This window comes from Microchirus variegatus (assembly GCF_963457635.1).
Source record: "Microchirus variegatus genome assembly, chromosome: 23".
Taxonomy (NCBI): domain Eukaryota; kingdom Metazoa; phylum Chordata; class Actinopteri; order Pleuronectiformes; family Soleidae; genus Microchirus; species Microchirus variegatus.
Genome location: NC_139824.1, coordinates 7,641,804 through 7,658,064, shown reverse-complemented (window position 1 = coordinate 7,658,064; position 16,261 = coordinate 7,641,804). Strand labels below are relative to the sequence as shown.

The 16,261-nt window shown below is 37.9% G+C and overlaps 2 protein-coding genes across 2 annotated transcripts; both read left to right on the top strand.

Moving 5' to 3' along the window:
* Positions 1–2,525: 2,525 nt before the first annotated feature.
* On the top strand, positions 2,526–6,340 carry tlr3 (toll-like receptor 3; the record flags this gene model as incomplete). The annotated part of the gene is made up of 5 exons (XM_083909186.1): positions 2,526–2,556; positions 3,253–3,749; positions 3,828–4,022; positions 4,141–5,996; positions 6,109–6,340. Exons 2-5 carry the CDS (start codon positions 3,291–3,293, stop codon positions 6,338–6,340), a joined length of 2,742 nt encoding a protein of 913 aa, XP_083765312.1. The 5' UTR covers positions 2,526–2,556; positions 3,253–3,290.
* A 3,375-nt stretch (positions 6,341–9,715) lies between these two features.
* Positions 9,716–16,037, top strand: cyp4v2a (cytochrome P450, family 4, subfamily V, member 2a). The gene is made up of 11 exons (XM_083909176.1): positions 9,716–9,919; positions 10,064–10,176; positions 11,567–11,652; positions 11,850–12,040; positions 12,161–12,230; positions 12,323–12,449; positions 12,565–12,732; positions 13,291–13,393; positions 14,309–14,443; positions 15,373–15,552; positions 15,646–16,037. Exons 1-11 carry the CDS (start codon positions 9,727–9,729, stop codon positions 15,810–15,812), a joined length of 1,533 nt encoding a protein of 510 aa, XP_083765302.1. The 5' UTR covers positions 9,716–9,726; the 3' UTR covers positions 15,813–16,037.
* Positions 16,038–16,261: the final 224 nt, after the last annotated feature.

Sequence of the window (16,261 nt, the reverse complement as noted above, 5' to 3'; positions counted from 1 at the left end):
TTACCACAGAGTGAGAAAGAAAATGCTGCGATTAAATGTCACAGTCAGTCAAAGTCTCCTCCCTCCTCCATAAATCCCCACATATAAAAAAAATCCATTAGCAAAAGAAGAGAGCAAGGGAGAGGAACAAAAGTTTTGATGTGTTTATAAATGTTGTTAACACAAAGTATAGCCAAGGATGCTGGGTAAAAACTAGAAAACAAATAGAAATGTTGGCAAGAGGGTGGTGCTATAAGAATATTTGACTGGAATTGTGACATTATAGAGTCAATAGCAGGTCAGGGGAAAAGTAGAATATATTTTTTTTATTCTCTGTGCATCAGAAACACAATTTTATACTAATATATACATATTAACCAACAGAGTTGGACTATACTGAAGACTATCTGAAGATTTTTCACTAATGCAAAGCTAAAATCATCCTGTAATAATAATAATACAAAAAAATTAGCCATGCCAATGCTTTGGGAATGATATGACATTGTGCTCTTTTGCCTGACAGCTGATTGCGAGCTATTTATCACTCTGCAGTTCAAGGGCGAAGCCACGATGATATGGCTAAAGGTTTAAAATGAGAGAGAATATTTCAACCGCCGATAATCTCTGTGGGTGAAGTGTCAATGGGTCGTTAAAGCAATTATTTAAAAAGAGGACACACGTGCCTGTGCACTTAAAAGAACATGCAACAATCCTTGATAATGATAAAATTACTGTTTATATATTATTGCTGCCAATCTGTCATTGCTGGGTCTGTTATGTATGTATATATATATATATGTACATATATATACACATATATATATATACTCATACATACATATATATGTATATATATATATATATATACACATATATATAAATACATACATATATATATATACACATATATATATATATATAAATACATACATATATAGATATATATACATCGGTATGTAAATGTTCATGATTTTCCTTTATAAATCGGTAAAATTGGTTGTTTGGATAAGAAATTTCAGTTAAATATATCATATAGGAGACAAACAGTGATATTTGAGAAGTAAAATAGAGTATATTTATTTACATACATATATATATGTACATATATGTACATATATATATACATATATGTACATATATATACATATATGTACAGTATATATATATACATATATGTAAATATATGTACATACATATATATATTTATATTTACATATATGTATATATATATATATATGTATATATGTGTGTATATATATATATACACACATATATATATATACATATAAACAATGGTTGAGCCTGGGTTATTTGTCATAGTTGTATTATAACTTCCAGGTGGAGCTGCCACCAACAGAGGAGTAATATACAAACTCAATTATATTATATTATATTACATTGCACCTAATAGAAGACAGGAAACAGGAGTGTTTATTGCAGAAATAGTATTTTACTGCCCTCTAGTGTTTATTTCCAACTAACCCATATGACTTAAGTTTCATTTTTCTGGAAATGTTAAACCTGTGTCCTACAGGTTTTCCGGTTGTAATCAAGTTACTTTTTTTCCGAATTATCACTTGACACAAAAGGCGATTTTTGTTCAATACACTCTTTTTTAATTATTATTATTATTTCAGAGTGTAATAGGGTAGACTTATCTTTTGAGTGGAGCAATTTTTTTCCGCCTCGAGTGACTGCTGCACAGAGTCTGTCAGACAGGTAAGAGTGAATCACCCTTGCATCTGCTAAGAAAAAGGGCTGAAGCATAAGATAATGTGCGACTGACTGCTGTAATGTGAACAGAAACTTGTATGTATGTGTACGTATATGTCCTGTGCACGTGCACAATACAACTTTGGTATCTGTTTGGATTCCATAAAATAAACTTATTTGCAGATGCAGACCCATAACTATGCCCATAAATATGTCAACCATAAAGTACACACATTAATACCTGGTTTCACCTCGTTTGCAGAATAAATGACTCATCAGAAAAGCGAACCGGTTCAGTCATGAAATACAACGAAAAATAATATAATATAAACGTAGCTTTGACCTTGAACAGTCTGTGATGTTTAAAGTGAAATATTTTATACAAGATAAGAGATATAAGTGATTCTGCAACCAGAACAAGCGTTTTGAATTGGTATCCACCTGCGCTTTTATCACATTGATTACGGTAAATAGCGCATTCTGTTCAAATGACGGCACTGGCTGGCACACACACACCTAACAGTTGGCACACGGGTAAACAAAGTCTGTATCGATGTGTGAAGCCATTTTGATATGAAACCAGGAAACGCACTGGCTTTTAGATTGTTTAATATCCTTGAATACTTACTTATTCCGTTTTTTTGGTTTGTATATGTCAGACCTCTGTCTCTTCTGGTTCATTTTTCCATTTGATCCAGAGACACTAATGCGGAAGTGAAAGTTGTCATTTCCTCGTTTCCTAATGTTCTCGTTTCGTTGCTGCCCGATACTCTTCATTCAACAAAGAGAAGAGATTGAGTTAGTTTCTGCTTGAAGTCTGTATCAGGTCTTCAGACAACAGATATTATGCAAAGGCAACATTTGGTAAGCATTCAAAATGTTTGTGAGAGTGGGTGGTGAATATTAAGTATAAGAGTAAAATAGAATAGTAATAATTAATATTATTATAATAAAATGGTTATGGTAATGGTTTATGCAAAATTATTGTTTGATTATTGCACAATTGTTTTGCATCAACAGTTAATAAACAGCTGTGCAGTATACTTGTTTTGTAGTACTACAAATAAGCAGATTAGGCTGCTAAATAATTTAATATTAAGTGAAAAAAAAAGACTGTAATTTATATCTCTAAGACGTGCAAATATTTACCGGTGGTGTTTAAAAGTGGAACAGGCAACATCTGGGCTTAAACGTGCTATTTTTAATATGTAACTGATTGCACTGTTCAATGACAACAGACAAAAATGACACCTTTCACACTTATATCAGTCCCTTAACAGCCTCGCTTTCACAAAATAATGACACATTGTTTGATTCTTGAACAATAATTTTGCATCAACAGTTAATAAAAAAGCTGTGTAGTAACAGACTTGTTTTTGTTCATTGAATAAGCAGTATAGTAGTATAAGTACTACAAATAAGCAGATTAGGCTGCTAAATAATTAAATATTCGTCTCCAGTGTAAAACTGAGTGGAAAAAAAGAGACTGTAATGAATATCTCTAAGACGTGCAAATATTGACTAGTGGTGTTTAACAGCGTCTTGGTCGTTGTCTTACAGAGTCTTCGATCTTTCTTTTTGTGAAGATCTTTGAAGGTATGTTCACCCCTCATCCCCACCTCTCACCGTGGGTCATCGCCATATGTTATTGTTTGATGGGACTGCACCACGTTGTGGCCTCCCAGAAGAAGACCACCTGCCTGGTGACAGACGCCCGAGCCGACTGCAGCCACCTCAGCCTCAGCGCAATCCCACAAAACCTTCCCAGGAACATCACAAGCCTGGATATGTCTCACAACAGACTGGCGAGGCTTCCCCCCGCGTCACTTAACCCGTACGCGGGGCTTCTCCACCTCGATGTCAGCTATAACAGTGTCACCAAGCTCGATGAGCATTTGTGCCAGACACTGCCTCTTCTGCAGACACTGAACATGAGACACAATGAAGTGCATTTGCTGAAGAAGGAAGATCTGAGTCTCTGCAGCAGTCTGATACAGTTGAGTTTGTCTAGTAATAGGCTAAAGATGACAGGAGATGAGCCCTTCTCTGCTCTAAAGGTAAGGTTTTAAAAAGACATTTGATGCACTTCTTATGCATGATCTTAAAAGAACATTTCTCTTTCATTCACCTTAAAGAACCTGAAATTCCTTGATGTTTCCACAAACAATCTACCATCAGCCAAACTGGGCACACAGCCTCAGCTCCCCAGCCTGGTGAACCTCAATCTGGCATTCAATGGATTCACCACGCTGAGGAAAGACGACTTCTCATTCCTGAACCATTCCCCGTTTCTACAAACCCTCAATCTCTCGTCGGTGACTCTAAAAACTGTAAGGAACTCGTCTGGAAAAAGGAAATGAATTTGTGCTGTTGAAACTAGAACCAGAAGTAGAGTTGTGGTTGCAGTTTCAGTTGGTTGTTTTGTTTCTCTTTTTGTGTTCTTTGCAGTTGGAGCCTGGTTGCCTTGAGCCCATTTCAGGCCTGCGCACTTTAATCTTGGATGGGAGCAAAACTGACAGTTCGGTTATTTCCAAACTCTGCTCGGAGCTGGCTGGGACATCCATTGATGCCTTCTCTCTTCGGAAGATGAAGCTATCAACGCTCAAAAACACAACGTTTACAGGGCTGCGGAATACAAGTCTGACCTTTCTGGATCTGTCCCAGAATGAAATGACTAAAATTGAGGATGGCTCATTTCAGTGGCTGCCCAAACTTCAGACTCTAATTTTGGCTGAGAACAACATCAAGCATCTTACGAAGTACACATTCCAAGGCCTCAAAAGTTTGAAACAACTCAAAATGACAAAAGCTCTGGTGAAAAGTCGTGCCAGTCCGATCATTGATGATTTCACTTTCCAGCCGTTAAGCTCCCTGGAGAGTTTGATATTACAGAGAACTGCAGTGTGGAAAATCACAGAGCACACATTTACAGGCCTGACGAGTCTTAAAGAGATCGATATGAGCTGGAGCAGTTGCTCATCACTCAAAATCATCACCAACAAGACCTTGGTCTCACTTGCGGGATCTCCTCTCAGAACGCTGAATCTGACTGCAACAGCTATATCGAAGATTAATCCCGGAAGCTTCTCATTTTTCAGAAACCTCACCATTCTTCTTCTAGATTTTAATTTCATACAGCAAACTCTCTCTGGCAAAGAGTTCGAAGGCCTGAGTCAGGTCCAAGAGATTCACATGACCTATAACCACTGGAAAGTCAGACTGTGCTCCACGTCGTTTGTCAATGTGCCCAATCTTCGCGTCCTGACGCTGGGAAAAAGTCTCAACAACACAGCTGTGAACGTGGACGTGGACCCCTCACCATTCAAGCCCTTGTCCAACCTCACGTTCTTGGATCTCAGTAACAACAATATTGCCAACATCAGAGAGAGCATGTTGGATGGACTTGTGAACCTGAAGGTGCTGAAGCTCCAACACAATAACTTGGCTCGCTTGTGGAAGAGCGCCAACCCAGGTGGACCAGTGATGTATCTCGAAGGGGCGCTGAACTTGATGATCTTACAGATGGACAGTAATGGGCTGGACGAAATCCCAGAGGGGGCTTTGAGAGGTTTGAGCAACCTGAGTGAACTAAGCCTCTCAAATAATCTCTTAAACAGCCTGAAGGACTCCATTTTTGACGATCTGAAGTCATTGCAGGTGCTACGTTTACAGAAGAACCTGATTACAGCTGTGAAGCCTGAAGTGTTCAAAACTCCAATGAGCAACCTCAGCGTACTTGTCATGGACAAAAACCCCTTTGACTGCACATGTGAGAGCATCCTGTGGTTTGTGACATGGTTGAATAACACAAATATGACCATTGTGCCCGATCTAACGGACCAGTATATGTGTAACACTCCACTTGCTTACTTTAATCATTCAATAGCGATGTTTGACACGCTGTCTTGCAAAGATATGACCCCGTTTCAGGTTCTTTACATACTGAGCAGCACGGCTGTCATGATGTTGATGGCGACGGCATTTTTGGTGCGATTCCAGGGCTGGAGAATTCAGTTTTATTGGAACATGCTGGTCAGCCGCACATTGGGATTTAGTGATGCCAATGCTGAAGAGAGCAGGGAGTTTGAATACGATGCATACATCATACACACTGAGGAAGACAGACGCTGGGTGGAGAGGATGATCGTTCCCTTGGAGAATGAAAATTGCAGCTTTTACCTGGAGGATCGAGATGCCATCCCTGGGATGCCACAGCTGACTTCCATCGTGGATAATATGAGGAAGTCCAGGAAAATCGTGTTTGTCATCTCTGAAAGTCTTCTCAATGATCCCTGGTGTAGAAGGTAAAGCAAAACATATATTATTTCAATATGTGAAGTGTATTCTGTGCCTTTGCTGTTGAGTGATCTTTTAATTTTGTTCCAACGCTCCTCCCCCCCTCCCCCCCTCTTCCAGATATACAGCCCACCATGCACTCCACCAGGTCATTGAAGACAGCAGAGACTCTGTGGTCCTGGTCTTTCTGCAGGATGTGCACGACTACAAGTTGTCTCGCTCAATCTTCATCCGCAGAGGCATGTTGCGCTCGTGTTGCGTCCTGGAGTGGCATTGCCACAAGGAGAGGAAAGCCGCCTTTCACCAGAAGCTCCTCATAGCACTTGGCATGACTAATCGATTAAGGGAGTGATTGTTCTTCAATGGTAATAATGACATGTTTAAGTTCAAGTCATAATTTAAAAAGTTTGTCTTATTACCATTGTTATTATATCATATCAAGAACACCGTAAAGTATGGAACAATGGTCTCCTATAGTGTTTGCTTTGCAGTCAACAGTCACAGTAAATATTGTGTCAGGCTGACATCTAGTGGTTGTAGTTAGAAACTACAATTGTTTTTGTACCACATGCAGGATACCACTCGAAACTTCAGTGGGATGGCTATATAAAATAGAGCTGCAATTAAGGATTATTCTCGATTAATCTAGTAATCTTTCGGTCCATAAACGTTACAAAGCGTTGATCAGTGTTCGTTAAACCTGGGAATAATGAGGTTCTCAAATGTCTTGGTTTTTGTCTGCAAAACAAACCAAAATGAATGAACCAAAGAAATGTTTTTTTTTGTTGTTTATGTTTAAAGCCATATTTTTCAGTAACATATCCTCACTGTGATACATATTTTTTTTACTGAGGAATTTGTCTTAAAAATATCAGGTATAAGGTTTACTTTTAAGTGTTATATGCTAGATGAGACTCTGTATTGCTGTATAGCTGTATTAAGATTCCAGAAAAAAGGGAAAAAAAACAACTTTCTTTTCAGAAATGACATACAATTGCTATGTTTCTTTTTTTGTTTGTTTGTTTGTTTTTAAATAAAAAACAAAAATGGGAGGACACATGAATTAAATCACTATTTTGTTTTAGTAAATATATGTTTGTATTGTCCTACGTGTTCTGGAACATTGTTTTGGTAGATAAGATTATCTTTCTCTCGCTCAGTAAATTAATAACTTTAATTAATACATGACCCGACCACAGCCTTATATGAACTATATTACATAATGCACCTTTAATGTAAAGTCACATACATCAAGGACAGTAATGAAGTATTTGTACTTTGTTACATCAAAACACTGAGACATCAATTATCTTATTGGGAATAAATCTGGCTCCGTTGGTCTAAAACATTGTGTTATGTTGTCTAAATTAGAAAAGAGCAATAAATGGCCATACATGTAGTGTTTGAGTTTAACACCGATACGTTTCAGTGAATCTGGACCAGAGGTTAATGGAGGAATCGCTATTTTATTACAGTAATTATATTTTGTATTGTCCTATGAATCATTTTGGTAGTATAGATTATCCTTTAAAGTTATTTCTCTCTCTCAGTAAATGAATAACTTTAATAAATATATGACCCAAGTTGCCACAGCCTTACATGAACTATGTCCCTGATGTATGTTTGTGTCAATGTAAGCAGCATAAATCATACCCATGTCCTTTGTCATAAATATCCCATAATATTGATAATAGTGATAAGAATAAACCGCGAAAGTGCCTCTAATCATAAAACATAATTGGTGCTAAGAAAACTCGACTATTCATCGACTTATCAGGTTGGACGTGACAAGAATGAAAAACAAAAACGAAGAAAAAAAGGGCTTGGAGGTCTGCCAACCATCATAAATAATTAACATTTTAGTTGACATAACTCCCATACTACTTGCTTGTCCATGTTTATATAACTCTGACAATATGTCTACCACAATGTAATCATTCCAGTCTAAAACTATGGTTCTCAAGCTGTGGTACGTGCACCGCAAGTTGTACACAAGTGTCCTCTGGTGGTACTAGTGGAGGAAAATGAGAAATAATGTTCTGCTGTGTAAACCAGGGTATGTAAAGGAATTTTGACCAGAGTGCATAGAAAATAAAACAAATAATAATAATAAGTGTCACATTATCTCTTGCTCCATCTTAATCTAATTTCAGAGAGCAGTATCTTACCAGAAAATGACTTTGGTAGAAGTTGAGGTCACTTTTTATAATATTACTTAAGTAAAAGTCTTAAAGTATATGACATTTATTGTACTTAAGTATCAATAGTCATTTTCTGATATAAAATTAACTTAAGAAAGTGAGGAGTTGGGATTGAGCTGCAGTAGCTCAGTGGTAGGGCTTGAGTTGTCTTTCAACTGCAAGGTTGTGGGTTCAATTTCTGGTTCTGCTAGTCTATGTGTCCCTGAGCAAAACACTTAATCCCATGTTCCAGCGTGTACAAGACTGCAAGAGCTTTCACACCTACAGCATTTGGTGCGCACCAAATGCCGTGGTTTGGTTCGTTTGCGTAGGTGTGAATGTAATCTCTGTCCTTTGGTGCGCACCAAATCAACAGGTTCGGACTGCTTTATCCGCCCTACTTTGGTACGGTTCCTCTGGTGTGACAGCAACTAAACCAAATGGGACAAAACAGTCTAGTTTGATGCATTATCGGTATGAGATACGGGATAACCCCGGATTTTCGGCGTCAGCGCCTCGGAACCTCAGTGCCACGGTTTTGCGGTTTTTCCACACGCTCAGTGGAAATTGGGGCTTAGTCCGGTTCTGGTAGCGATGGTCTTTGCGGTCCATTTTGGTTCGTTTAGAATTCGGCATATGTGAAAGCAAACATTTGCTACATTGTAAAATTTTTCTGACTGGTGCGGACCAAAACAATCGAACTATAGGTGTGAAAGCACCCTTAAAACCTATATTTTTTACTCTAGCCTAGCTTAAAGTTAAAGGTGCATTATGTCATAAATCTAAAGCAACTGGCCATAAAATCCTCACAGAGACTCAGGAATAATATTCATATAACATTCTGAACTCACCAACAACAACAGTACAGCCAAAATATTCCAATTTAAAAAAATATTTTGCAGACCGCACATCATGTTTATGTTTTGAAATCATGTTTTGGCATGTGGCGCCACCTACTGCCATCTTCCAATCATTGCAGTCAGTAGAGTCTCCAGTCTCCGGCAGTTAGGTCTGAGCTACAATGGCGGAGAAAACAAAACCTAAAACACCTCTGTATTTTGAATTTGAGTGTAGTAACCGTTTTTGGCCCCATTCTTACATATGGCGCCTTTAAAACAGGCTTTTAGCCTCTTGGCTCTAGCCTTTTCCTACATTATTCCACCCTGTGTTGCGTTTTGCTGTTTCATATGCATCTTTTGTTTTATTTTAAAGATAAAACGGTTTTAATTTTGGTTAAATCTCGGTTTTTTGGCCTTTTCACTCCACCCTGTGTTGTGTGTGGAGTAAAAGTACTCTACGGTATTTGTACTTTGTCACATTACAACACTCTGAGAGCAACTTCCGCTGGTTTAAAACATTGTTATGTTTGTCTAAATTGAAATAGAGCAATAAATGGCCATAAATGTGATTAAGTTTTTTCTGGACCAGAGGGTAAAAGAGGAGGAGCATCCGGCTGGACATACGTCACACCTGCTGCTATATACGCTGAAGGAAAGGAGTTACTGCTCCACACACATACTGTACCCAGTCAGTGTGTCCACCACTGAAGGAGGAGAAGATGGCGGCCGTGCTCGGTACTTCCATGGTAACTCTGGTCGGGGTCAGCATCTTCATCGCTGCGCTGACTTACATCACTTACAAGCTGCTCGGCGGTTACCTGAACAAATGGTTTATGCTGAAATCTGTTCCAGAGTTGGAGGGAACTTATCCCCTCATTGGAAACGCGCTACAGTTGAAAACCAGTTCAGGGGGTAAGAAGGCGAAGCAGTTAATAATGTATGTGTGCACATTGTCATGGTATAGACCAGCACAGGGGGGTTCCTCGTATATTTATTTCCCACTGTGGATTGGACATTGGTTTTATTTATGTCGATATTTTTGTGTTTTTGTTTTAGATTTCTTCCGTCAAATTGAAGAGATAACCCGTGATTTCTATGACGCACCGCTCTTTAAGATTTGGATTGGACCAGTGCCATTTCTGATTCTGTTTCATGCTGAAACTGTTGAGGTATGTTGGCCAGGAGTATTGTTTGTGTACACCACGCACGTGTCCACGTGTGTCGTCGTGAATAATTACGCGTCTAACAGGGGAAAACGAGTCAAGTTGTGTCGGTACGTATATATCGGTACTACGGCCCAGTTCAGCGGAACACGACAAGATGGCGATTCGCAGAAAGCTAGGAAAACAACTGCTACAAAATATAACAATAAAAAATAAATGCAATTATTATGAAACAAAAAAAATACTAGTAAAAAAACACCACCAAAACTTTTTCCACACCTCTTCAGAAAAAAGTAAAAAAATATAAAATATAAAAATAACTTCTGAATTGGTTCGTAACCGTCCGTGCTGTGTTTTATATACGTTCGTGCTAAAATGGAACTGGATGACGTAGGTGGAAAATATTCACATTACTTTCATTAAGTAGTAACAAAACACAAACAGCCTCGCTTTTATCGTAGTACACGACGAACTACAACAACGTAATAATATGAATTATATAATATAATAATAATATATATATCTTAACACAGTGCTTTAGAAATCTTTCAAAAACAAACTGAATTCATCTTTGAGCCAGTTCACTGGGCGTTTTCTCAGTTAATCAAATTAATTATAACATTCAACCACTGAAACATTTTATTTTTTGTTCAGGAAGTAAATAACTATAATGTCACATCTTCATCAAGTAAAAATAATAATGTGCTTTACTTTTTTTTCTTCATTAAATAGTACATTTCAATATTATTGGATAACAATAGTAATTATATTTTAGCATTAACATATAATTAAACTTAAAGGGCGTCTACATACAGGTGTATTAACCATTACCGAAACAAAATTACAACTCAAATGCAATATTTGAACATTATTAGCATAGAGTTAGAGTTTATGCCTTGAGTCATAGACAAAATTGTATATAAAATTTAAAAAATAAATTGCAATTCAGCAATTCATTAATTAATAACAAATAAACATTTCCAGTATTATTTTTTTAAATTTGTTTTTTTATCAAGGATGCAAGAGGCTGAGGGGTAAACACATTTACCCCTGAACAGAAAACTATTTCATTTTTTTGCGATAAAAGTGTTTACACATACACTTAAAACAACTAATGAAGTAGATGCATCTCCTATGTGAAAACCCTTATTTAGGACATTTGACTCAAAAATTCTCAGACTACAATCACTGTACAGCCACTGCTGCTGTCATTTTACTGTCTTGGTCCTGTCTACTCCTGCATTTACAGGCTAAATTTACAACTCTGACATCCATTTAATCTGATTGCAGTCATTATAAACATATCTTGGGTGATTCAACTACTACAACAGTATAATAAAAGTTTTTTTTTTAATGATCTCTGAAATGTTCTTGTTTATTACAAACTGTCTTTTAGACACTTCTGAACAACTCCATTCACATGGACAAAGCCTATGCATACAACTTCCTCCACCCTTGGCTTGGAACTGGTCTTCTCACCAGGTATATATCGGTAGTTCTCTGCAGATTAATAACAATCTCAGGTTCATAGTTATGTATCAAATGCATACCAGACTAAATTTAAGAATGCTCAGAATGGTAGCATATAAAAGTGAAGGAGCATTAAAATGATCACCTAATTTCCACCATAGAGAGGAAGGTTACGTATATTCTCTTAACCGTTTTCCTCTTTTAACCAGCACTGGGAGTAAGTGGCGTCAGCGGCGGAAGATGTTGACACCCACCTTCCACTTCTCCATCCTGACCGACTTCTTGGAGGTGATGAACGAGCAGGCGGACGTGCTGCTGGAGAAGCTGGAGAAACAGGCCGGCAAAGGAAAATTCAACTGCTTCAGCGACGTCACTCTCTGTGCTCTGGACATCATCTGTGGTGAGCAATATGGATGGATTAGATTGTGTTCGTGCTAAAAAAATATTTCAAAAGAAAGCACACACACACTACACTTTCAGATTTGCATCCAGCATGAGAAATACACCCGTTGTTTTTCAGAAACTGCCATGGGAAAGAAAATTAACGCTCAGAACGACTCTGGATCAAATTATGTTGAATCTGTTTACAAGTGAGTATTCTCAATTTTAAATACACACAAAAATGAGTTGTAAAATTATTGATTTTTTTTCTTCATAAAATTGGATATTTCTCTGTCCTCAGAATGAGTGACATCGTCTCCCGCCGACAGAGAAAACCTTGGTTCTGGCCTGATGTCCTGTACAAAATCTTTGGTGATGGTCAGGCTCATGACAAGTATCTGAAGGTTCTACACGAGTTCACATACAGCGTGAGTACAACTTGAACCAGTGCAGGGAAATCACTGCATAGTCAATGTGTTTATTACACAGAAACGCACACAAATGTTTCACCATCGATAACCTTCGAATGTCATTTCTTCTCAGGTCATTCGTGAAAGAGCAGAGGAACTTTCCGCTCAAGAATCAGACGCTGACCAGGGCAAGAAGAAAAGACAGGCATTTCTGGACATGCTCTTGAAGACAACAGATGAGAATGGCAATAAGATGAGTCACCAGGACATTCAAGAGGAAGTGGACACCTTTATGTTTGAGGTTAGTGGTCGCAAATTAAATTCCATTAAATCAGTAAATAAGTGAGTGAGAGAGTAAGAAATGTCAGTAAATTAAGCTAATTAAGATAATGTAGTCCTTTATTTGTCCCGCAGTGCATCGTTACTGCAGCAAAGATAGTAATGATAAAGATAAAAAAAATAGTTACCAAAAAAAATTACAACATATAACATACAAAAAATGTAATTTGTAGTGTACATTATAGAGAGTTTCCAGAATATATACACTATGGACTAGCATGAGAAATTGTATATTGTACTTCTGTAAAATGACAGTATATTACATATGTATATATATTTTTTATTTGGTTTATTAAATTATTAATGGTCTACCTCAGAATTACTTCTTACCTTGTGAAAGGCTTTTTTTTTTTCAAGACCTGCTAGAATGATTATTCTTATTTAAAATATCCCTGAGCAGTTGATGGAGTCCAAAGCAGAGGAAAAGAGACAGTAATTAACATAAACATTAGCATTTATTGTTTGTATTATTGTTTTCAGTGCAGTTGACATTTTTTGTATTTTAACTTCATTTTCCCAGGGTCACGATACAACAGCCGCATCTATGAACTGGGCCCTTCATCTGATCGGCTCTCACCCTGAGGTGCACAGCAAAGTCAACGAAGAGCTTCAGGAAGTGTTCGGTAACAGCAGCACCATAAAGTCTCCTGTAACCTCACACCTTTCTGCTTTCATGGCATCATTTGTTTTCCTGCCTGGAGGCCTTTTAACTCATATTTGTTCCGGCTCATTTTGTTCTTTACGCGTAAAAGGGGATCTTATACGGGGATTATAGCTGTGCAAACCTTGAGAGTAATTGAATTACGACCCCTCCTGTGTGGATTTACAATGCATTTCTTCCATGATGTATGGAAGTTATGTAGCAATAACAGATATAGCATCTTAACCAGAAGATCTAAATTTGTCCTGAAGCATATTTCCATCCACTATTTATCAAAGTACTTCTGTTAATAACATTTTTTATTCCCTGAATGACTATAGAAGGAATGCAAGTTTCTGAGAACCTTATCCTAACGCTTGCACCAAGCCCTTGGCGTCTTTCAGTCCAGTTTTAGAATGAGGAGTGTTCGGGGCGTTTCTAGCACGATTGACCAACATAAACCTTTCCATCAATCTTTCTACCTATCAACATGATGATATACTGTACGTGTGTGCATAATATACTGTACATTTTGTACATGGTCAAACTCACACACATATTACTAATAAAAAAACGCAATGCTTTAGAACCTTGCCTCTGGCACTGCAGTTAAATTACCAAGAGTCCATTTGGGCATGTTGTCGGTGCACATGTGCAATCCTTGTAGATCATTAAAAGAAAGTCCTTGAACTTGCATCACACCAGTTGCATAAACAAAACAAACATATGGGATGTGCAGTGCCATTTAACTCTTATCTACAGCGGGAGGGTGGCAAAAGAGTGGGGGAAGGTTCAACAGCAGGAAAGTGGAGCGCAAAAAATATCAACAGGACACAATCTCTTCTGTTTATCTGTGCTGAAAGGGTTTGACGGTGTTTTCCCTCTTTCATGTGCAAAGGTTCCTCTGACCGCCACGCCAACACAGAAGATCTAAAGAAGCTCAAATACCTGGACTGTGTGATTAAGGAGGCGCTGCGATTGTTTCCCTCTGTGCCTTTCTTTGCCCGCAGCATCTGTGAGGACTGCCATATCAGTGAGTATAAGTATAAGTAAGAGCACTCGAGTGTTGAGTGGGAATCCCCCAAAGCAAATACTAAGGGAAGCCTGGCCACCTTTATTATTGCCACAAAACGTATGCCGTTATCACAGCCACCTCGTTCTGATTACGGTTCTATCATAAAAAGGGGTCAGCCCTATGTTCCCACATTTTTAAGGATTGTTTTTTTCACTGTAAATGTTGAAAATGAGGTCCTATGTTCCCACATTTCTAAGATTTGTCTCACGTTTAAGATTTTTCTCAAAATAAAACCCCATGGTCCCACATTTCTAAAATTTAGTATCAGCACAGTATTGGCGCAAAGTCATGAGTACATTTCACTGCTTGTTGTACAGGTCTAACAATTCATGTGACAGATAAGGAATCTTGAATTTAATCTAGAATTAATCAAAATTGTCTTGTGTTCCTTATATTTACCTTTAAAAAAAACCCACAACAATGGAATTGAGCATGTCTTAGTTTCCTTTTATACACAGGAAATGACACCAAATAATCTATTTCACTCAAGTTTTGATTCCACAAGATCACCCCACAATATTTAATAGTTTATAGAGTACTGACTTGAGATGTGTCTTAGCGGCAGATAAAGATTCATGGCTTGTCTGGTAGAGCAATTATGGACATGTGACTTGGTGCTAAAATGCTGTTTAAAACAAAAGGAACAGATTTGAAAAATATTTAGCCAGTAATCTTAAATTTGAAAAGAGAGGCGCACTGGGGACAGTTGGAAAATCACAGGCACACAGTCCTGAATGAACTGAACAGAGCAATGTGATCATTATCACATGTGCTTTTCCTGCTAAAACCGGTCCAAATGCTGACCAAAAGCCCATTAATGAAGTAACCAATAAAACGTGTATACCATGCGTTTCAGCTAAAATTCGGTTGTGTGTTTTTATCTGTAGAGGGTTTCAAGATTCCCAAAGGTGCCAACGCAATCATCGTCACATATGCGCTTCACCGCGACCCGAGGTTCTACCCCGAACCTGAGGAGTTCAGGCCTGACCGTTTTCTACCCGACAACTGCGTGGGAAGACCTCCTTATGCTTACATCCCCTTCTCTGCCGGACTCCGCAACTGTATCGGTAAGAACAGAAAAAAAAGGTCTTATCTTGGGGATGTGTTTTTGACCCATTTGTAACGTTTATTACCTTATGACTGCGTGCTCTGTTCCTCAGGCCAGCGTTTCGCAATGATGGAAGAGAAGGTGATTCTGTCATCCATTCTGCGCAAGTTCAATGTTGAAGCTTGTCAGAAACGAGAGGAGCTGCAGCCCATCGGAGAACTCATCCTCCGACCAGAGAATGGCATCTGGATCAAACTGGAAAAGAAAGCGACCTCATGAAACTACAACAACTGGAGCAGTCCACAAATGCCTTATCTCTCAGTATGTGATCCTTAATGGCCTTTATTAATTCACTTTAACCTTCATGTACTGTTTTTTTTATAAAAATTAGAAACACGTTCTGATCTTTTCACATTCTTATTCTGTATCTTTGTATTCAAAAAAGAAAGAAAGGTCCCTAAATATATTTTAATACAAACAAGATCATAATGACTTTTTATAATTTCATCATATTAAGTGCTAACAATAAAAATGTAATTAAAAAAACTTAAAGATTTTGCTGAGTGATATTAAATCTGTTTTGGGATATAAATTCATTTTAAATTACATTACTGATTGTTAACTCGATGGAAATGAGATCAATGTGCTCGTGCATTGGACACTTCATTGCCTTCCATTTTAGGTCACTGTTAGGAAGGCAGAAGACATTCAAAACGAAAACCAGGAAC

Bases quoted from the DNA above. Each gene is read 5' to 3' on its own strand.
- cyp4v2a (XM_083909176.1), top strand. From the start codon at position 9,727: ATGGCGGCCGTGCTCGGTACTTCCATGGTAACTCTGGTCGGGGTCAGC. The intron at 10,177-11,566 runs GTATGTTGGCCA...ACTGTCTTTTAG, and splicing joins TTCATGCTGAAACTGTTGAG to ACACTTCTGAACAACTCCAT. The intron at 13,394-14,308 runs GTAACAGCAGCA...TCATGTGCAAAG, and splicing joins AGAGCTTCAGGAAGTGTTCG to GTTCCTCTGACCGCCACGCC.